Source organism: Tachyglossus aculeatus, chromosome 6 (assembly GCF_015852505.1).
Source record: "Tachyglossus aculeatus isolate mTacAcu1 chromosome 6, mTacAcu1.pri, whole genome shotgun sequence".
In the NCBI taxonomy this organism is placed as follows: domain Eukaryota; kingdom Metazoa; phylum Chordata; class Mammalia; order Monotremata; family Tachyglossidae; genus Tachyglossus; species Tachyglossus aculeatus.
This window is the reverse complement of record NC_052071.1, coordinates 35164115-35187562: the sequence shown is the minus strand read 5'-3', so window position 1 is coordinate 35187562 and position 23448 is coordinate 35164115. Positions and strand designations below refer to the sequence as shown.

General features: G+C 48.9%; 1 protein-coding gene across 4 annotated transcripts; it reads right to left on the bottom strand.

Annotated features, from left to right (window-relative positions):
- Nucleotides 1-659: 659 nt before the first annotated feature.
- On the bottom strand, nt 660-22794 carry CXXC1 (CXXC finger protein 1). Of its 4 annotated transcripts, none has more exons than XM_038748309.1 (16): nt 13716-13806; nt 12832-12950; nt 12388-12488; nt 12119-12303; nt 11761-11925; nt 11551-11577; nt 11115-11267; nt 10806-10913; nt 10472-10656; nt 9226-9433; nt 8900-9010; nt 8743-8792; nt 7791-7887; nt 6777-6929; nt 6372-6544; nt 660-1816 (listed from the first exon to the last, which is right to left on the bottom strand). In XM_038748309.1, exons 1-15 carry the CDS (start codon nt 13731-13733, stop codon nt 6398-6400), a joined length of 1827 nt encoding a protein of 608 aa, XP_038604237.1. In that variant the 5' UTR covers nt 13734-13806; the 3' UTR covers nt 660-1816; nt 6372-6397. The 4 variants fall into 4 exon arrangements, with proteins under 4 accessions (XP_038604237.1, XP_038604240.1, XP_038604241.1 ...); XM_038748312.1 differs by having other exon boundaries at nt 11115-11264; XM_038748313.1 differs by lacking the exon at nt 13716-13806 and adding an exon at nt 22589-22794 and having other exon boundaries at nt 661-1816.
- Between the last annotated feature and the right edge of the window lie 654 nt (nt 22795-23448).

The following is a 23448-nucleotide window of genomic DNA, read 5'->3' as shown; positions in this document are numbered from 1 at the left end:
TTCAGACAGCGTAGGGGGCCCAGAGAAGCAGCGTGGCTCAGTGGAAAGAGCCTGGGGTTTGGAGTCAGAGGTCATGGGTTCAAATCCCAGCTCCACCCATTGTCAGCTGTGTGACTTTGGGCAAGTCACTTCTCTGCGCCTCAGTTACCTCATCTGGAAAATGGGGATTAAGACTTGTGAGCCCCACGTGGGACAACCTGATCACCTTGTAACCTCCCCAGCACTTAGAACAGTGCTTTGCGCATAGTAAGCGCTTAATAAGTGCCATTATTATTAAGAAGGGTGGGCTGGAGCGTCCCCTTTTTGTTTTCCAACCAGAACATCAAACAGCAACCGGAAAACTCCCTCTCTGTGCAAGTGAGGCAAGCCTAGGATTAGGAGTGTGCACTCCAAATGCATCACCCACTTACTGTTTGCTTTTATAATGGCATTTATTAAGCACTATGTGCAAAGCACTGTTCTAAGCACTGGGGAGGATACAAGGTGATCATCAGGTTGTCCCACGTGGGGCTCACAGTCTACAGATGGAGGTAACTGAGGCCCAGAGAAGTGAAGTGACTTGCCCAAAGTGTCACAGCTGACAAGTGGCAGAGCCGGGATTGGAACCCATGACTTCTGACTCCAAAGCCCGGGCTATTTCCACTGAGCCACGCTGCTTTTGTTTTTTTTATCATCGCATCGACGCCTTTCCCGGCAGCAGCGGCTTTGGGGCACCTGACAAGAGTCACCAGTCCGCTCAGAGCCAACTCTCAGGGGCAGGCAACCATAGGCCTCATCTGGAGGGACAGAAATCAGGATCAGCCCCGTCCCCTGCCGTGGCCTGGATCCTTCTCTGCTTAGAACCGAGATCAGGGTGGAACTGCCCAAGGGCCAGGGTACTGTGTCTAATTCCCACCTGTGTATTCTCAGTGCTTAGTACAATGTTCTGCACACAGTAGTGCCTAACAAATGCTAGTTTTAATCACTCCTACCACGATTGGGGCAGCTGAGCTAACTGCCTCAGCGATTTAGTGGACCGATGTGATGGCTGGATCACGCAAAACTCCTGGATTTTCAATTGAGGGCTGGGGGCACGGTTATGTCCTAGTGTCCCCTTCTACCCCGTAGTAGATTATAAGCTTCTTGAGGAAAGCGACCGAGTCTCACTTCTGGGGAACGTTCCCAAAAAGTGCTCACAGCAGACAAGCAATAAACGCTGTTGAGGCCCCAGACCCAGGGATATCAGAGGGCCGGGGCAAAGATCGGCCTCCAAGGGCTTGGGAAAGAAGTTGCCAACAGGATGAACGAGGAGAGCATCGGGTTCTCTTCTTCCCTCCGGAGTCTTCCCGACCTCACGTTCTTCCCTTCCGTCATCCTTCCGGCCCAGTAGGAGGTGGGGTGAAATGGCCAATTCTCTCCACAAGCATCGATTCCCACCGTAGGAACACAGCTCTTTTGTCAAAAGAAATTTTATTAATAATAAAGGCCCCGGGTTCCTCAGTTCCTCGGCTTCCCCGGCCCTAGGTTCTCCCCAGTTCCCCAGCTCCTAATGTCTTGGAGTTAAAAAGAGGGAACGAGAAAGCGAGGGAATGCCGCAGTTCAGCTCCCTCCTTCCCTTCCCAGGCTTCCGTCCCGGACCCCGGGCCCGCGGACGGAGCTGGCGATATCCTCTTCCCACGCTGACCAGGGATGTGCGGGAGGCTGGGGCTGACGGGAGCTTTCCTGGAGCACTCGGGGGCTTCGAGTGAGGAGCGACGCCCGGGGAAATCTGTGTTTAAAAAACTGGAAGCAGCGGAGGAGGAAGGAAGCAGGGAGCGTTGCCCTCCAGCCTGAGGTCCTGCAAGGAAACGAGACGGTGAGAGGGGACGGAGGGAGGAAAAATGAAAATGAGAAAGTACGTCCCTACACGTGCCAGCTGGCATCAGTATGGGTTTAAGAGTCCTGCTTCCCCCAAACCCTGTCGTTAGTCACCCAGCCCAAGCTGAGCTGGGAAGGTCTACAAGGTCTAGAATTCACTGGCTGGCCTCAAGGGACCGTCTCTATGTTGCCGACTTGTACTTCCCGAGCGCTTAGTACAGTGCTCCGCACACAGTAAGTGCTCGATAAATACGACTGGATAAACGAACCCAGCTCCTGTTCAAGTGCCAGCCTCCTGCTAGCCCCAGGGCCCTGATGGCCGAAGGTAACGAAAGCCTCAATCCACCAATGCCATTGATTAAGCACCTAATGTGTGCAGAGTAATAATGATGGCATTTATTAAGCGCTTACTATGTGCAAAGCACTGTTCTAAGCGCTGGAGGGGGATACAAGGTGATCAGGTTGTCCCACGTGGGGCTCACAGTCTTAATCCCCGTTTTACAGATGAGGGAACTGAGGCTCAGAGAAGTGAAGTGACTTGCCCAAGGTCACACAGCAGACAGGTGGCGGAGCCGGGATTCGAACCCATGACCTCTGGCTCCAAAGCCCGTGCTCTTTCCACTGAGCCACTCTGCTTCTACTATACTATACTAAGCACTGTGGGAGAGTGCAATATAAGGTCCTACTGAGAGCTCACCTCCTCCAGGAGGCCTTCCCAGACTGAGCCCCTTCCTTCCTCTTCCCCTCGTCCCCATCTCCACCCCCCCATCTTACCTCCTTCCCTTCCCCACAGCACCTGTATATATGTTTATTTGTTTGTACATATTTATTACTCTATTTTACTTGTACATATCTATTCTATTTATTTTATTTTCTTAGTATGTTTGGTTTTGTTCTCTGTCTCCCCCTTTTAGACTGTGAGCCCACCGCTGGATAGGGACTGTCTCTATATGTTGCCAACTTGTACTTCCCAAGCGCTTAGTCCAGTGCTCTGCACACAGTAAGCGCTCAATAAATACGATTGATGATGATGATGATTTATTACTCTATTTATTTTACTTGTACATATCTATTCTACTTATTTTGTTAGTATGTTTGGTTTTGTTGTCTGTCTCCCCCTTTTAGACTGTGAGCCCACCGCTGGGTAGGGACTGTCTCTATATGTTGCCAACTTGTACTTCCCAAGTGCTTAGTCCAGTGCTCTGCACTCAGTAAGCGCTCAATAAATACGATTGATGATGATGATGATTTATTACTCTATTTTACTTGTACATATCTATTCTATTTATTTTATTTTGTTAGTATGTTTGGTTTTGTTGTCTGTCTCCCCCTTTTAGACTGTGAGCCCACCGTTGGGTAGGGACTGTCTCTACATGTTGCCAACTTGTACTTCCCAAGTGCTTAGTCCAGTGCTCTGCACTCAGTAAGCGCTCAATAAATATGATTGATGATGATGATGACGTATTACTCTATTTTACTTGTATATATCCATTCTATTTATTTTATTCTGTTAGTATGTTGGGTTTGTTGTCTGTCTCCCCCTTTTAGACTGTGAGCCCGCCGTTGGGTAGGGACTGTCTCCATATGTTGCCAACTTGGACTTCCCAAGCGCTTAGTCCAGTGCTCTGCACACAGTAAGCGCTCAATAAATACGATTGATGATGATTTATTACTCTATTTTACTTGTACATATCTATTCTATTTATTTGATTTTGTTAGTATGTTTGGTTTTGTTGTCTGTCTCCCCCTTTTAGACTGTGAGCCCGCCGTTGGGTAGGGACTGTCTCTAGATGTTGCCAACTTGGACTTCCCAAGGGCTTAGTCCAGTGCTCTGCACTCAGTAAGCGCTCAATCAATACGATTGATGGATTGATTGCTAGACACGTCCCCTGCCCGCAAGGACCTCGCCGTCTCTAGCCTCATTTCCAGGGGCACTGCTGTGCCTCCATGACGTGCCCTCCTCAATCCACACGATCGACCCGACCGTACCCCCGACTGCCGCGCTGCTCCGGCCAGCGCCGCGGCCCGGCCGCGAATCCTCGCCCGGCTCTTCTGCCTCGGGGCCTCGATTCCGACCCGTCTCGCGACTTGTCAAGAATCTCTGGGTAAGCTAGGTGCGAACGTGAACGTTTGTGAATGTTGGTTTTGTTCTCTGTCTCCCCCTCTTAGACTGTGAGCCCACTGTTGGGTAGGGACCGTCTCTATATGTTGCCAATTTGTACTTCCCAAGCGCTTAGTACAGTGCTCTGCACATAGTAAGCGCTCAATAAATATGATTGATGATGATGATGGCTGTGCTGCGGCTAAAAGGCTACGGAAGACTCCGGAAAAGATGGGAAAGAAATCCACTGTTGTATCCCACTGATACATATCCCTGTACATGCTGTGACGTGTTCCTGCCCAGCCCCTGTGCTCCCCCGACCCACCCCGGAGAATGAGTTTGACAGCAGAATTGTACATATGTACCGATTGATTACTCTAATTTGCTCGTACGTATTTGCTATTCTATTTCACAGCACCCGTGTGTGTTTGTACAGGTTGATTACTCTACTGATTTTACTCGTACATATTGACTATTCTATTTATTTTGTTAATATGTTTTGTTCTGTTGTCCGTCTTCCCCCTTCTACGCTGTCGGGTAGGGACCGTCTCTCTAGGTTGCCAACTTGGACTTCCCAGCGCTTAGTACAGTGCTCTGCACATAGTAAGCGCTCAATAAATACGATTGAATGAATGAATCCCCACAGCACCTGTATATGTTTGTACGTCCTTATTGCTCTATTTATTTTATTTGTACATATTCTATTTATTTTAGTTTGTTAATATGTTTTGTTTTGTCGTCCGTCTCCCCCTTCTAGACTGTGAGCCCGCTGTTGGGTAGGGACCGCCTCTATAGGTTGCCAACCTGTCCTTCCCAAGCGCTTAGTACAGTGCTCTGCACACAGTAAGCGCTCAATAAATATGAATGAATGAATGAACAACACTCCCTGATATCTGAAGAATGGCTTCTGTACCCAGAGGGGTTTTGACAACTGAATAGCCTGAAGAACACTTCTTTATACCTAAAGAATGGTACACTCCCAGCAGAGCTGGCAACATCTAAAGGTCGGCAGAAACCGTGCCAGCCAATTCCGGAGAAACACAAGATAAGACGGGTATCTTGTACAGTATACAAAGTGTATATTATTTGATGGTTGCCCGGCTTTAAATCAACACCTGTGCCCTCAGCCTGCCCAGTTAAGAGCCAGAGGAGTTGGGGGGTGAGGTGGAGGAGTGTGAGTGTGTATTTTGGGGGAGCATATGCTAGTAAAAAAAGAATAAATCAGTAAGAAAGCGATTTGCTTGTAGAAACACCAGTGTTTCTTGACTTTATCAGGCTCGCCTTACTGACTTTGGGTATTTCCAAATACCTCAAGATTAAAATCCCACTATTGGGAAACTGACAGACTCCACGGTGGGAAAATCGGAAGAATGCTGGAAAAGTCACAGCGGCTGCTCTGGAGGCGGTCGTTGAGGAGTCCGGACCTCTACTCTAGCTACAGAACCGTACTAATTTTGATTTTTACTTCATGGATCCGTCCAGTTCCCACTGTTACAATTTTTTTTTTTATTGTTTCTTCTCTCCTCATGCTTCCATCTCCAGTCCCTTGCCCAACTTCTTGTATTTAGATTGTGAGCCCCTCAAGGGCCAGGGACTGTATGTCTTAGTCCTGCGGACTTTTTCCCAGTGCTCAGTAGCAGGGCTTTGCACTGCTTAATAAATACTCATCATCAATCGTATTTATTGAGCGCTTACTGTGTGCAGAGCACTGTACTAAGCGCTTGGGAAGCACAAATTGGCAACTTATAGAGACAGTCCCTACCCAACAGTGGGCTCACGGTCTGAAAGATCATAATAATTGGCATTTGTGAAGCGCTTACTACATGCAAAGCACTGTTCTAAGCGCTGGGGAGGATACAGGGTGATCAGGTTGTCCCATGTGGGGCTCACAGTCTTAATTCCCATTTTACAGATGAGGTAACTGAGGCCCAGAGAAGTGAAGTGACTGGCCCGAGATCACACAGCAGACACGTGGTGGAGTCGGGATTCGAACCCATGACCTCCGACTCCAACGCCCGGGCTCTTTCCACTGAGCCACGCTGCTTCTCAGCAATTCTAATAGTATCTCGTTCTAATAGTCTCCCCAGCCAGGCCCAAATTCAGCTACGGCTTTAGGGCGTTATGGGCCCTGTCCAACTTGGGGCCACAGGTTTGGAGTCGTCATCATCATCAACCGTATTTATTGAGCGCTTACTGTGTGCAGAGCACTGTACTAAGCGCTTGGGAAGTACGAATTGGCAACGTATAGAGACAGTCCCTACCCAACAGTGGGCTCACAGTCTAAAAGTCCAAGATGGACCCCGTCCCCTGAAGAACTCAGGAGTGTGGGCAACCCCAACATCCTCCCGGCCCCAGGCACTGTTGGGGAGAGGGAGGGGCGCGGCTGTGCTCGCTCTGCTGGGATGGGAGGACCTTCCCCCAGGGCCAGCCTTACCAGTGTACAGGCAGAGGTAGTGTGGCTCAGCGGTCAGTGCTGGTGCGGAGATCTGTGGTCAGTGGGTCATGCTGGATGGTCTGGTGCAACATCAGGGCCAGCAGGCCGGCTCGATTGGTCATTGCCATCCGCACGTTGCGCTCCTGCTCGAACAGCTCGTCCAGCTTATACCACTGCAGGGGACAATGGGGAGAGGGGAACCGTCAAGCCCTCCTTCTTCCCCGACCTTCACGGGGAAAACCATCTGCGGTGGCGGCACGGGGACACGGGGCTCCGAGTCCCGAGGCGAGGGCTCCTCTGACCCCCAGGGCGCTTAAGGAACGCTCCCCGTCCCGGCCGTCGCTTTAGACGACACCACGCGTTCCAGACGGCCCGTCCCCCGGTCCTCCTGGGGCTCGGTTATACCACGCGCACGCGCTCCAGGTCCACTTCTGCCCGGCGAAGCTTTTCCCAGCAGTAATGCCGATTGCACTGCCTCTTGGGCACCCGGCAAAAGTCTCCGGTCAGCTCAAAGACGTCCCTCACCAGCGGGCAGCCACAGACCTCGTCCGCAGGCACCTGGAGCGGCAGACAGAAGTCAGGGTCACAGAGCCGGGCACCCTAAAGTCGGTGCTGCCCACGCCTCTCGCTGGTGCCCGGCTCCCATCTGCTTGGGACTGAGACCAACTTTCTTTAGGAGCCGCTGAGGTAGCTGCGAGGACCTCTGTGAGAGCTGGAATGGCCGCCTAAGCCCCTGGACTCTCCTCTCCATCCCCCCCATCTTACCTCCTTCCCTTCCCCACAGCACCTGTATATATGTTTGTACGTACTTATTACTCTATTTATTTTACTTGTACATATCTATTCTATTTATTTTAGTTTGTTAGTATGTTTGGTTTTGTTCTCTGTCTCCCCCTTTTAGACTGTGAGCCCACTGTTGGGTAGGGACTGTCTCTATATGTTGCCAACTTGGACTTCCCAAGCGCTTAGCACAGTGCTCTGCACACGGTAAGCGCTCAATAAATACGATTGATGATGATGATGAAATTTCTGGTTCAGGACTCCGAGCGCCCGCTCAAATAAATCCCACCAACTGCCTGACTGATACGCCCTGGGAGCGGGGCGATCGAGTAACGCTTCTGCTCTAAGCCACGGGATTACAAGTCCCGGGAGCAACTGGGTCACGAACTCCCCCCGCTCCCACTCTTTTCCATCCCTGAAATCACGACGGAGAGGTGACAGGGAGGGAAGGGCAGCGGACCCCAAACTTTACTCCTGTACCAAGACTCGTGCCTGAATTATTCCACCCCCACGCCCACTTTAGCCTCTCTTGAATCTTTGTCTCCTATCATCCCATCCCTCCCCTTCTCTTTCAGGTCCCCAGCCGTCCTCCTGCCCCTCCCCACGACGAGGGTCTCCCTCTTCTCCCCCTGGACTTACCTTGGGGTCACGAGAGTGCTCAGGGCAGAGGACCTGCAGTCGTTTGCAGTAGGTCTTACTCTGGGGGTTGTAAACATCGCAGAAGAGCCGGGTTGCCCTGGAGATATTGAGGGGAGGAAGGCAGTCAGCCGGGGAAGAGTACACCCCTGCCCTACCCCTTCCTCGTTCTCTCCCATCAAGAGGGTCTGCCCCCCGACTGACGGATGATGATGGAGTCTGTGGATGTACTGCTACCACCTCCGACTCATTCCCCATTAATATGGACAGCACCAAGAATCAGGCCTGTAATCTATCCATTTAGTTTCTTTCCAGCATCTCCTGTGTCCTGTCCATTTCTCTCTGCTCAATCTCTCGTTGAGGCCTCGAATCTCTTGCCTGGCCTAGCCTGCTTTCCTCCTTCCCCTCCCTACTCCCCCCAGCCGCCACACACTGGTCCAGTCCCCCTCTGAGTCCCACACTGCAGCTAAGATCACGTTCCGTGTCACGCAGCTTCTCCCTGCTCTACAGTGTCTGCTGTCCATCACCCGGTGGATCAGATCCGAACTCCTAACTGTAGCTTTCCCATCTTCCCACGTACTTGCTTGCTCCCATCTCTCGGTGAACTTCAGATCCCACCTTCTGGTCCTGCCGAGCTCACCGTCCCTTGCCTTCAGGCCATCCTGGGAACCTTCCTAAGCTACACCCTACTCGGCAATCAATCAGCTGATTGATTACTGAGGGCTTACCACGTGCGGAGCAGGGACCAAACCCTTGGGAGAGTACGATACACCAGAATAAGCAGACACGTTCTCTGCCCATAAGGAGCATACTCATGGACTGGTCGCCCCGCTGTCTTTAAATCATAGTTTGAGCCCTAGTTTCTTCAAGAAGTTTCCTCGATTACCACTGCCCCTCCCTCCCTCCCGCTCGGCTGCTCAGGGCCCGACGTCCCTCCCCCAGGGCGCACACTCACCCCTCAATACGGGTTGGGTACATGGAGCCGAAGGATGTCTGACTCTCGTACTGGGGAGGCAAGGAGGGACAGGGTGAGGGGCGGAGGAGAAGCCCCGGCAGTCGCCCCGCCTCGAGCCCCCCTGTCCAGGCTTGCTCGGTTTCCCGTTTCTAGGTACCTTGGCATAGCAGCGCTCCATGTGGCGCAGGGCCACTTTGGGGTTGATGGGGTGGCCACAGGAGACGCAGAAAATCTGTAGATCAGTGTCCTCACTGTCTCCCTCGACAGTCTGAGCGTGGGGAGAGGAAGGAGATGTGAACGTCCTCGTCCCCCGGCACGGGCGAGAACCGCTCGCTCGACTTTCCTCGGACCTTGCGCCTCGTTGTGGGATTTCCCCCAGGCCTCGCTCCTGCTTCCCAGACCCCTGCACTCCCCACCTAGCTTCCCTCCCCGCCTCCCCGCGCCCCCTCCCCCCCGGGCTTTCCAAGCCCCTCGGCTCTTGACCTCTTCATCTTCGCGCACGGCCTGCTGCTTGGCCCGCAGGATGACCGCCTCCAGCTCATGGAAGCGGCGCTCCATGTCCTGCAGCCGGGTCCGGGCCCCCTGCTGCTCCCGGCGGATCCGCTCCAGCAGCTTCTTGCCGTGCTCCTCGGCAATGCACGGGCTCTGCTGCCACTGCTGGATACGCTGGGGCAGGATCTCGTAGATGCGGCTGATGGGGGCGAGGGAGGGGACGTCAGGGGCCGGGGAGCAGAGGTCAGTAACGTGGGGCAGGGATGAAAAGAGACGGGACGGTAGGGAGGGCTCAGCTGAGCAGCAGGTCCCCGGGATATTCGAAGAAAACGGAACCCTGCAGGTGGGTACGCCTTGCTTTTCGGGGACTGACTGGATCAAGACGATAAGAAGGGATAGCTGGTGCCCAGAGGAGGAGTTGGGGCGGGATTCAGGGAAGCAGCGTGGCTCAGTGGAAAGAGCCCGGGCTTCGGAGTCAGAGGTTCAAATCCCGCCCCTGCCAATTGTCAGCCGTGTGACTTTGGGCAAGTCACTTCACTTCTCTGGGCCTCAGTGCCCTCATCTGGAAAATGGGGATGAAGACTGTGAGCCCCCCGTGGGACAACCTGATCACCTTGTAACCTCCCCAGCGCTTTAGAACAGTGCACGCAGTATGCGCTTCATAAATGTCATCATTATTATTATAATTATGACCTGGGTTCTGCCGCTTGTCCGCTGTGTGACTCTGGACAAGTCACACCCTCTCTGTCCCTCAGTTACCTCATCTGTAAAATGGGGATGAAGACTGTGAGCCCCCCGTGGGACAACCTGATCACCTTGTAACCTCCCCAGCGCTTTAGAACAGTGCACGTAGTATGCGCTTCATAAATGTCATCATTATTATTATAATTATGACCTGGGTTCTGCCACTTGTCCGCTGTGTGACTCTGGACAAGTCACACCCTCTCCGTCCCTCAGTTACCTCATCTGTAAAATGGGGATTAAGATGGTGAGGCCTATGTGGGATAGGGACTGTGTCCTATCTGATTAGGGGTTAGGACAGTGCCTGGCACATAGTAAGCGACTAACAAATACCAGTTAAAAAAAAAAATGGTGGGAGGGTGGGAGGGGGTGGAGTCATACCTACATCCATTCATACCCACCTACGGGTGAGGGAAAGGGTCGGGGACAGAGGGAGAAGGGAGGGGGTTTGGGCCCAGGGATGACCCGCCCTCGGGGAATCAGGCCGGGCCCTTACTTGGCAGCGAGCTTCATGCCACAGTCATCGGAGCAATACTTGGAGCCCGGCTGAGCGGGCTGGATGCAGCTAGGGCCCAGGCACTGAGGCAGGGAAGTGGGATCCTTGGGGTCTGCCCTCTCGGGGTGTTTCCATTTGTCTTTGTGCTTCTGCTTCTGTCGGTGCCGCTTGTACTTCTCTTCTTTCTGAGGGAGGAGGGGAGGGGCCTTGGTTCCTCAACACCCTTTGTTTCCCCGTTACCTGGGGGTCACCGGCCCGGCAGAAAGAGGGAAAGAGATGGGGACGGAAGACTGAGTACGGAGCCTTCCCCCAGGCCCACTCCCCCGTCGCTCACTTTCTTGTCAGACTTCTTCTCCCGCCGCTTGACGTGCTTCACTTTCACCGCTCGCTTCCGCAGCACGGGATCCAGGAAGGGGGCGTCCTCGGGGTCGCTCAGCCAGGGCTGGGGAGCCAGGCGGGAGAGATCATGAAACGCTGCCCCCCAAAAACTACAGCTGAGGGGGCTCCCACCGCAGGACTTAGCCAGTTGGGGGGCGCGGCGGGCAGGAGTCTGCCCAGTGAGTCCGCCCGGGCATCGGGTAAAGAGCTGGGGCCCGAACCCGCCACTCCACTGCCCCGTCCTCCCTTCTTTGACCCCCCTCACTAGATTCTGGTCGTCAAAGGCTCCAGCGCAGAAATCCTGGTAGAGGTCGGGGTCCAGGGGCAGATCGTCGTCGGACAGAGGCTCCGGGGTGGCGGCCGTCTCCGACTGCTCTTTCAGCATCTGTAGCTCATCCTCCCGAACTCGCAGCATCTTCTGGGCCAACACAAGGTGGGCTTAGGAAAGGAGGGGAGTAAGGGGTGGCGGCTCCGGGGGACTGGAGCCGGAAGCGGGCGGGGGGAGGGAGCGGACTCGGAGCTCGAGAGGAGGCAGGAGCCGAAGTGAGGGCAAAGGATCGGGAAACATCTCTTCAGAACCAAGGCCCCTGCTCAGACCACCCAAGGTGGTTGCCTAAGACACACACAGGGCAGCACCCTCTGTCTCCATCCCCACCTCCAGGGTCCCTTCTTCCCACTTTTCCGCCGGGATCTGGACTCACCGCTGCAGGGAAGTATTTATAGGATTCCTGTAAAAAAGAGGAACAAAATCGGGAGGGTCAGTCTCACTCGGCACCGCCCAGAGCAGGCGGGTGAGCGGACCAGTCCGGAACCGGTACCCAGTGATCCTTAACACCGTACCTTCAGTATGCCCTCACCCGTCTGCTCTGGGCCTCTGTCCGTCCCCCTCTTCCCACCTTTCCCATGCTCACCCTGGCCCGGAGCTGGCACTGGCGCAGGCGACACTTCTGGCGGATCTTATTGGGGCCCCCGAATTTCTTCATGTCTCGGCAGAAGTCACAATGGCCGCAGTCCTCAGTGCGGCGACACGCCTCGCACTCCCCGCACATGCGGGCCGACCTTTTGATCTGCTGCTGCTGGGGTGACGGGGGGGCGGTCAGAGAGAAATGAGCTTCGCTTCTCCCGGCTCCCTCGTCGGGTCCCCCCTTCCCGGGGAGAGAGCGCCATGCTTCTAGGAAAGCAGCCCACGGCTTGCTCCCCTCCCTACAGTCCTCCGACCCCTCGCCTGGATGCTGTCCCTATTCCTCCCACACCCTCCTGCCCTTTCACCTGGTTACTGCCATCCCGCCCAGGTTTGGGGGAAGTGACGAAGCCCTTGGTTCCTGCCCGCCTTTGCTCTAGAGCCAGTTCCTGAGCCGCCTTCTTCCTGCACTCCTCCCGGTCCCGTTCGCTTTCCCTCTCCTTCTCCTTGGCCTTTTTGTGCCGGTACTTGATTTCCAAGTTTGGGTCCTTCTCTGTCAAAGAGCACGAGAGAATGAGACTGGCGGAAAAGGGACGGCCGTGCGTCCCCCTTCCCTTCAGCCCCTCGAGGTCATCACCTCGGCACTGCAGGCAGTACCACTCCCGGATGGCCTTGGCCATCTTCTCCGTGATGTTGATGCAGTCACCGTGGAACCATTCGTTGCAGTTGTCACAGCCGCTGGAAGAGAGAAATGACTCCTGAGATTGGAGCTCTGCCCCTCGCTTCCCATCTTCACCGGGGTTCGGCTCAGGCCCCCAGTATTCCCACCCGAGCTCCGGCTCTGCAATCCTTGGCCGTTCTCCCTAGGACGCCAGACTTTTCAGCCCTCGTCTCTTATAGCCGCGGGTCCCGTAAGCCCGAAACTTCTCAAATCTGGGATCGAGACCTCAAGTTGGACCAGGCCCAGGCCCTGTGGGTCTTAGGCAGAACCCACACCGTACACCCCGATTCATTCTGTTCCACTCCAGGCCCCGAGTCTGTCCCCTCAGTCATGCTGAGCCCCAAACCAGGAGCGTCTTACATCATGAAGCAGTTAATGTCTGGCTTGCGGCAGATGCAGTAGATGGGGGCATTCTCTCCATTCTCCGACTTGGCCTCTTCCCCGAGTGCCACCATCTCTTGGTCGGAAAATTCACTGTCCTGAATGGAACAAGGAGGAGGGAAATGAGCAATGCAGGCAAGAGAAGAAGAAATCTGCTCAGAACTATTCCCCACCCACCCTTTTTCCCGCTTCAGAACTAACTTCTGCCTCCATCCCTCCCACAGCGGCTTCGGTCTGCCCCTCCGAGAAACCCTGCTGGATGAGAGACCTGCCCTTCAATTCGAAAGTGCTGCTCTTACTGAGATTGGATCCGTGAATCTGCGTGACATCAAGAGAGAATCTTTTGCATACTTGCTCACTGGGCCTGTGAATACAGTATTGCACCTTTTCTGGCCCCTGACCACTCAGGGTGAGCACTGCTCAGACACTAATGGTTAAGATGAGAAAAGTGTATTCTACCAACTGCAGCACGTGGCCTTGGGTTATTTTTGTGGCAAATGGTTTCTCCCGACCCATTCTCTTGCCCGGTCCCCACGTGTCCACATTGTAAAGTGACTAGAGGGAAGAACGGGAATTGGTAGGTCATGGAAAAAAATCTCTCAGATCTCAGAGGCAGCAGACACGTATGAACCTTGGGGTGGCTTAGGAAAGATCGGGACGTCTCTTCCACTTTCTTGTGAAAACCAGGGGAAAAGCAAAATCGAGATTCAACAAAACAAAGAACGGCAACAAAAAAAGGATATAGGAGTGACACTTGTAGAGAGTGAAGGAGTGGAGTAGAAAAACGTTAAAAACCCAACAAGTTAAGGAACTAAAGGAAAGGTGATTAAAAACTCACACCCAAACTCCACTCCCCCAGTTACCTCCTCAACCAGCAGCATGCCTGACTCACTTATTTTCAACTATACAGTCACTTCTTGATTTATCCATGGAGAGAAGAGGAGCCTGGCCAATTAAAAATTCACAAAAACCTCATTTTAGAAATTAGTTCCCCCCACTCATTAAATTGAAAGTTCCTTGAGAAGAGGGACCATCTCTTCTCCTTCTTGGGTTCTAGTACTGGGCTCTCTGCAAACACCGAATGCTTAATAAATTGATTGATTCCTCCTCCAGCCTTTTACTAGACTAAAGCTGCGAAAAAGCAGCAACATAGACTAATTTGAATTTCCTTTCTTCTCCCAGTCTCTGCCCACTCTCTGGGGAGGAATTAAGAGCAGGGAAATGCCTATGGTAAGGAGAGGGAAGCAAAAGAAAGAGAAAGGAGAGAGAATGGGAAGAGAGAGGGAAAAGAGGGAGAAAAGAGAGGGGAAAGAGGGAGAGGAGAGAGGGAAGGAGAGGAGAGAGGGAAAGAGGGAGAGGGGAGAGGGGAAAAAGGGAGAGGAGAGAGGGGAAAAAGAGGGAGAGGAGAGAGGGGAAAAAGAGGGAGAGGAAAGGGGGAAAAAGAGGGAGAGGAGGGGGAAAAAGAGGGAGAGGAGGGGGAAAAAGAGGGAGAGGAGGGGGGAAAAGAGGGAGAGGAGGGGGGAAAAGAGGGAGAGGAGGGGGAAAAGAGGGAGAGGAGGGGGGAAAAGAGGGAGAGGAGGGGGGGAAAGGGAGAGGAGGGGGGAAAAGAGGGAGAGGAGGGGGGAAAAAGAGGGAGAGGAGGGGGGAAAAAGAGGGAGAGGAGAGAGGGAAAAAGAGGGAGAGGGGAGAGGGAAAAAGAGGGTGAGGAGGTGGGAAAAAGGGAGGAGAGGGAAAAAGAGGGAGAGGAGGAGGGAAAAGGGAGAGGAGAGGGAAAAAGAGGGAGATGAGGAGGGAAAAAGGGAGAGGAGAGAGGGAAAAAGAGGGAGAGGAGAGAGGGAAAAAGAGGGAGAGAGGGAAAAAGGGAGAGGAGAGAGGGGAAAAAGAGGGAGAGAGGGAAAAAGAGGGAGAGGAGAGAGGGAAAAAGAGGGAGAGGAGAGAGGGAAAAAGAGGGAGAGGAGAGAGGGAAAAAGAGGGAGAGGAGAGAGGGAAAAAGAGGGAGAGGAGAGAGGGAAAAAGAGGGAGAGGAGAGAGGGAAAGAGAGGAAGAGATGGGAAAAGAAGAAAGAAAGCGAGGGAGAGGGAAAGACAGGAAGACAGAGGGACAGAGAGGGAGAGAAAAAAATGCTTTAGGCGATCCACACTGTGGAAAATCAGCCCCTGTTGGGAAGCAGCTGCAGAAATTGACTGTGGAGGGTAGGGTGGCTGTATGCCAACTCGGCCCCTCTCCTGCCCAGACCAACAGTTTCTCAAAGCAAGGTCTGAGACGTCTTTATTATGCTCAGAACGAGAACTCAGGCCAGCCGTCCAACAAGTAATCAACCCGCACCGTCCCGGGGAGGAAGATGGGGTACAATTGAAGAGCCCGTAATTTACCACTTACAGTCAATCCAGCGTAGGACTAAGAAGCGCACCAAGTGAAGGACTTGACCTAAAGGACTGGAGGAACACTAAAAGGATCTCGGGGAGTGGGATCTGTTATTCCCAAGTCTGCCCTGACCCCATTCGGCACTTGAGAAGCAGCGTGGCTCAGTGGCAAGAGCCCGGGCTTGGGAGTCCAAGGTGGTGGGTTCTAATCCCAACTCCGCCACTTGTCAGCTGTGTGACTTTGGGCAAGTCACCTAACTTCTCTGTGCCTCCGTTCCCTCCTCTGTAAAACGGGGATTAAGACTGTGAGCCCCAAGTGGGACAACCTGATCACCTTGTATCCTCCCCAGCGCTTAGAACAGTGCTTGGCACATAGTAAGCGCTTAACAAATACCATCACTGTTATTATTATTATTAATTCCGGCTCCACCACTTGTCTGCTGTGTGACATTGGGCACACAGAGAAGCAGCGTGGCTCAGTGGAAAGAGCCCGGGCTTTGGAGTCAGAGATCATGGGTTCAAATCCCGACTCCGCCACTTGTCAGCTGTGTGACTTTGGGCAAGTCACTTAACTTCTCCGTTCCTCAGTTCCCTCATCTGTAAAATGGGGATTAGGACTGTGAGCCCCCCATGGGACACCCTGATCAGCTTGTAACCTCCCCAGCGCTTAGAACAGTGCTTTGCACATAGTAAGCGCTTAATAAATGCCACTATTATTATTATTATTGGGCAAGTCACTTCACTTCTCTGTGCCTCAGCTCCCTCATCTGGAAAATGGGGATGAAGTTTGGGAGCCTCACAACCTGATCACCTAATACCTCCCCCAGAACAGTGTGAGCCCACTGTTGGGTAAGGACCGTCTCTATATGTTGCCAACTTGTATTCATTCATTTCATTCAATCGTATTTATTGAGCGCTTACTGTGTGCAGAGCACTGGACTAAGCGCTTGGGAAGTCCAAGTTGGCAACATATAAAGACAGTCCCTACCCAACAGTGGGCTCATTATTTATTTATTTTATTTGTACATGTTTATTCTAATTATTTTATTTTGTTAATGTTTTTCTTTGTTCATTCATTCATTCATTCAATCGTATTTATTGAGCTATTACTGTGTGCAGAGCACTGTACTAAGCGCTTGGGAAGTACAAGTTGGCAACATTTCTCAACTTCTAGACTTCTAGACTGTGAGCCCACTCTTCTAGACTGTGAGCCCACTGTTGGGTAGGGACCGTCTCTATATGTTGCCAATTTTACTTCCCAAGCGCTTAGTCCAGTGCTCTGCACACAGTAAGCGCTCAATAAATACAATTGATTGATTGATTGATTCTGTCTTCCCCTTCTAGACTGTGAGTCCACTGTTGGGCAGGGTCCGTCTCTAGATGTTGCCAACTTGGACTTCCCAAGCGCTTAGTCCAGTGCTCTGCACACAGTAAGTGCTCCATAAATACGACAATGAATGCATGAAGGGCCGTGTACTTCCCAAGCGCTTAGTCCAGTGCTTCGCACACAGTAAGCGCTCCATAAATACGATTGAATGAATGAATCAATCAATCGTATTTATTGAGCGCTTACTGTGTGCGGAGCACTGGACTAAGCGCTTGGGAAGTACAAGTTGGCAACATATAGAGACAGTCCCTACCCAACAGTGGAAGGGGCTTGTACTTCCCAAGCGCTTAGTCCAGTGCTCCGCATACAGTAAGCACTCCATAAATATGACTGAATGAATGAAGGGGCTTGTACGTTCCAAGCGCTTAGTCCAGTGCTCCGCACACAGTAAGCGCTCCATAAAAATGATTGAATGAATGAATCAATCAATCAATCGTATTTATTGACTGGGAAGTACAAGTTGGCAACATATAGAGACAGTCCCTACCCAACAGTGGAAGGGGCTTGTACTTCCCAAGTGCTTAGTCCAGTGCTCCGCACACAGTAAGCGCTCCATAAATACGATTGAATAAATGAATGAAGGGGCTTGGACTTCCCAAGCCCTTAGTCCAGTGCTCTGCACACAGTAGGCGCTCCATAAATACGACTGAATGAATCAATCTATCAATCGTATTTATTGAGCGCTTACTGTGTGCAGAGCACTGGACTAAGCACTTGGGAAGTACAAGTCGGCAACACATAGAGGCAGTCCCTACCCAACAGCGGGCTCACAGTCTAGAAGGGGGAGACAGACCACAAAACCAAACCTACTAACAAAATAAAATGAATAGATATGTACAAGATAAATAAATAGAGTAATAAATATGTACAAACATATATACATACGACTGAATGAATGAATGAACGGTGCTTGGAAATAGAGCAATAAATATGTACAAACATATATACATACAACTGAATGAATGAATGAACAGTGCTTGGCACACAGCAGGCGCATTTAAATAAATAAATAGAGTAATAAATATGTACAAACATATATACATACGATTGAATGAATGAATGAATGAATGAACAGTGCTTGGAAATAGAGTAATAAATATGCACAAACATATATACATACGATTGAATGAATGAATGAGCAGTGCTTGGAAATAGAGTAATAAATATGTACAAAAATATAGACATACGATTGAATGAATGAACAGTGCTTGGCACACAGCAGGTGCATTTAGAGTAATAAATATGTACATATATACATATGATTGAATGAATGAATGAACAGTGCTTGGAAATAGAGTAATAAATATGCACAAACATATATACATACGATTGAATGAATGAATGAACAGTGCTTGACACACAGCAGGCACATTTAGAGTAATAAATGTGCACAAACATATATACATACGATTGAATGAATGAGTGAAAAGTGCTTGGAAATAAACAGAGTAATAAATATGCACAAACATATATACATACGATTGAATGAATGAATCAATCAATCAATCGTATTTACTTAGCGCTTACTGTGTGCAGAGCACTGTACTAAGCGCTTGGGAACTACAAGTTGGCAACATATAGAGACAGTCCCTACCCAACAGTGGGCTCACAGTCTAAAAGGGGGAGACAGAGAACAAAACCAAACATACTAACAAAATAAAATAAATAGAATAGATATGTACAAGTAAAATTAAAAAATAAATAGAGTAATAAATATGTACAAACATATATACATATATACAGGTGCTGTGGGGAAGGGAAGGAGGTAAGATGTGGGGGATGGAGAGGGGGATGAGGGGGAGAGGAACAAACATATATACATACGATTGAATGAATGAATGAACAGTGCTTGGCACACAGCAGGCGCACTTAAATAGAGTAATAAATATGGACAAACATATACATACGATTGAATGAATGACAGTGCTTGGAAATAGAGTAATAAATATGCACAAACATATATACATACGATCGAATGAATGAATGAACAGTGCTTGGCACACAGCAGGCGCACTTAAATAAATAGAGCAATAAATATGTACAAACATATATACATACGATTGAATGAATGAATGAACAGTGCTTGGAAATAGAGTAATAAATATGTACAAACATATCATCATCATCATCAATCGTATTTATTGAGCGCTTACTGTGTGCAGAGCACTGTACTAAGCGCTTGGGAAGTCCAAGTTGGCAACATATAGAGACAGTCCCTACCCAACAGTGGGCTCACAGTCTAAAAGGGGGAGACAGAGAACAAAACCAAACATACTAACAAAATAAAATAAATAGAATAGATATGTACAAGTAAAATAAAAAAATAGAGTAATAAATATGTACAAACATATATACAGGTGCTGTGGGGAAGGGAAGGAGGTAAGATGGGGGGATGGAGAGGGGGACGAGGGGGAGAGGAACAAACATATATACATATGATTGAATGAGTGAATGAACAGTGCTTGGCACACAGCAGGCGCATTTAGAGTAATAAATATGTACAAACATATATACATACGATTGAATGAATGAATGAACAGTGCTTGGCACACAGCAGGCGCATTTAAATAGAGTAAAAAATATGTACAAACATCCCCCCATCTTACCTCCTTCCCTTCCCCACAGCACCTGTATATATGTATATATGTTTGTACATATTTATTACTCTATTTATTTATTTTACTTGTACCTATCTATTCTATTTATTTTATTTTGTTAGTATGTTTGGTTTTGTTCTCTGTCTCCCCCTTTTAGACTGTGAGCCCACTGTTGGGTAGGGACCGTCTCTAGATGTTGCCAACTTGGACTTCCCAAGCACTTAGTCCAGTGCTCTGCACACAGTAAGCGCTCAATAAATACGATTGATGATGATGATGACGATGATGACGCTTGGCACACAGCAGGCGCATTTAGAGTAATAAATACGTACAAACATATATACATACGATTGAATGAATGAACAGTGCTTGGAAATAGAGTAATAAATATGCACAAACATATATATATCATCATCATCATCAATCGTATTTATTGAGCGCTTACTATGTGCACAGCACTGAACTAAGCGCTTGGGAAGTACAAATTGGCAACACATAGAGACAGTCCCTACCCAACAGTGGGCTCACAGTCTAAAAGGGGGAGACAGAGAACAAAACCAAACATACTAACAAAATAAAATAAATAGAATAGATACGTACAAGTAAAATAAAGAAATAAATAGAGTAATAAATATGTACAAACATATATACATATATACAGGTGCTGTGGGGAAGAATGAACAGTGCTTGGAAATAGAGTAATAAATATGTACAAACATATATACATACGATTGAATGAATGAATGAACAGTGCTTAGCACACAGCAGGCGCATTTAAATAGAGTAATAAATATGTACAAACATATATACATACGATTGAATGAATGAACAGTGCTTGGAAATAAATAGAGTAATAAATATGCACAAACATACATACTTACGATTGAATGAATGAACAGTGCTTGGCACACAGCAGGCGCATTTAAATAAATAGAGTAATAAATATGTACAAACATATATACATATGATTGAATGAAGGAACAGTGCTTGGAAATAAATAGAGTACTAAATATGTACAAACATATATAATAATAATAATAATAATGGCATTTATTAAGCACTCACTATGTGCAAAGCACTGTTCTAAGCGCTGGGGAGATTACAAGGTGATCAGGTTGTCCCACGGGGGGGGGCTCACAGTTTTAATCATTTTACAGATGAGGGAACTGAGGCCCAGGGAAGTGAAGTGACTCGCCCAGAGTCACACAGCTGACAAGTGGCAGAGCCAGCATTTGAACCCATGACCAGTGACTCCAAAGCCCAGGTTCTTTCCACTGAGCCACGACTGGATGAATGAATGAACAGTGCTTGGAAATAGAGTAATAAATATGCACAAACATATATACACACACGATTGAATGAATGAATGAACAGTGCTTGGCACACAGCAGGCGCCTTTAAATAAATAGAGTAATAAATATGTACAAACATATATACATACGACTGAATGAATGAAGGAACAGTGCTTGGAAATAGAGTAATAAATATGTACAAACATATATAGATATGATTGAATCATCATCATCATCATCAATCGTATTTATTGAGCACTTACTGTGTGCAGAGCACTGTACTATGCGCTTGGGAAGTACAAGTCGGCAACATCTACAGACAGTCCCTACCCAACCCAATAAATAGAAGATATGTACAAGTAAAATAAAAAAATAGAGTAATAAATATGTACAAACATATATACATATATACAGGTGCTGTGGGGAAGAATGAACAGTGCTTGGAAATAGAGTAATAAATATGTACAAACATATACATACGATTGAATGAATGAATGAACAGAGCTTGGCACACAGCAGGCGCATTTAAATAAATAAACAGAGTAATAAATACGTACAAACATATATACATACGATTGAATGAATGAACAGTGCTTGGAAATAGAGTAATAAATATGCACAAACATATATACTTACGATTGAATGAACAGTGCTTGGCACACAGCAGGCGCATTTAGAGTCATAAATATGTACAAACATATATACATACGATTGAATGAATGAAGGAACAGTGCTTGGAAATAGAGTACTAAATATGTACAAACATATATAATAATAATAATAATAATAATAATGGCATTTACTAAGCGCTTACTATGTGCAAAGCACTGTTCTAAGCGCTGGGGAGATTACAAGGTGATCAGGTTGTCCCACGGTGGGGGGGGCCTCACAGTTTTAATCCTCATTTTACAGATGAGGGAACTGAGGCCCAGAGAACTGAAGTGACTCGCCCAGAGTCACACACCTGACAAGTGGCAGAGCCGGGATTTGAACCCATGACCTGTGACTCCAAAGCCCAGGTTCTTTCCACTGAGCCACGACTGGATGAATGAATGAACAGTGCTTGGAAATAGAGTAATAAATATGCACAAACATATATATACACGATTGATTGAATGAACAGTGCTTGGCACACAGCAGGCGCCTTTAAATAAATAAATAGAGTAATAAATATGTACAAACATATATACATACGATTGAATGAAGGAACAGTGCTTGGAAATAGAGTAATAAATATGTACAAACATATATAGATATGATTGAATCATCATCATCAATCGTATTTATTGAGCGCTTACTGTGTGCAGAGCACTGTACTAAGCGCTTGGGAAGTACAAGTCGGCAACATCTAGAGACAGTCCCTACCCAACCCAATACAAGATACGTACAAGTAAAATAAAAAAATAGAGTAATAAATATGTACAAACATATATACATATATACAGGTGCTGTGGGGAAGAATGAACAGTGCTTGGAAACAGAGTAATAAATACGTACAAACATATATACATACGATTGAATGAATGGATGAACAGCGCTTGGCACACAGCAGGCGTATTTAAATAAACAGTAATAAATACGTACAAACATATATACATACGATTGAATGAATGAACAGTGCTTGGAAATAAATAGAGTAATAAATATGCACAAACATATATACTTACGATTGAATGAATGAACAGTGCTTGGCACACAGCAGGCGCATTTACATAAATAGAGTCATAAATATGTACAAACATATATACATACGATTGAATGAATGAAGGAACAGTGCTTGGAAATAAATAGAGTAATAAATATGTACAAACATATATAGATACGATGGAATCATCATCATCATCAATCGTATTTATTGAGCGCTTACTGTGTGCAGAGCACTGTACTAAGCGCTTGGGAAGTCCAAGTTGGCAACATATAGAGACGGTCCCTACCCAACAGTGGGCTCACAGTCTAAAAGGGGAATGAATGAATGAACAGTGCTGGGCACACAGCAGGCGCTTAGCAAATGCTATTATTATTATTATTATTGTTATTATTGTTATTATTATTCCCCCCACCCCCCTCGTGTCCTCGGGGGTCCGCAGCCGTCCTCACCATTGCAGGGGGTCCGGCGAGGGTGGTCCTTTTGTTGGCTCAGGGGCCGAGGGCCTGCGGGCGATATGGCCGGCCCTTGTGGGCCCCTTCCACTTCCGGCGGTCCGACCCCTTCCTCCTCAACGGCTGCCACCGGCCCCGGGGGCCCCGCTGCCGCCCCCCCGGCAAGATGGCCGCGTCTGAGGGGGCCGTGGCGGAGCCGACGGCGGTCGGGGGGCATGGAGGCCCGCCGCCCTCCGCCCGCGCGCGCCCACAGCCAAGATGGCCGCCGCTGAGGCGACTCTACCTCACCGCCCGCCCGCCATCTTGCCTGAGGCCTCCTCGCCTCGCCTCGCCGTATAATAATAATAATAATAATGTTGGCATTGTTGGCATTTGTCAGCACCTGTATATATGTATATATGGTTGTACATATTCATTACTCTATTTATTTATTTATTTTACTTGTACATTTCTATCCTATTTATTTTATTTTGTTGGTATGTTTGGCTCTGTTCTCTGTCTCCCCCTTTTAGACTGTGAGCCCACTGTTGGGTAGGGACTGTCTCTATGTGTTGCCAATTTGTACTTCCCAAGCGCTTAGTACAGTGCTCTGCACATAGTAAGCGCTCAATAAATACGATTGATTGATTGATTGATTAAGCGCTTACTATGTGCAAAGCACCGTTCTAATTGCTTGTCCTTTTAGACTGTGAGCCCACTGTTGGGTAGGGACTGTCTCTATATGTTGCCAATTTGTACTTCCCAAGCGCTTAGTACAGTGCTCTGCACATAGTAAGCGCTCAATAAATACGATTGATGATGATGGGGGAATACAAGGAGATAAGGTTGTCCCATGTGGGGCTCCCAGTCTTAACCCCC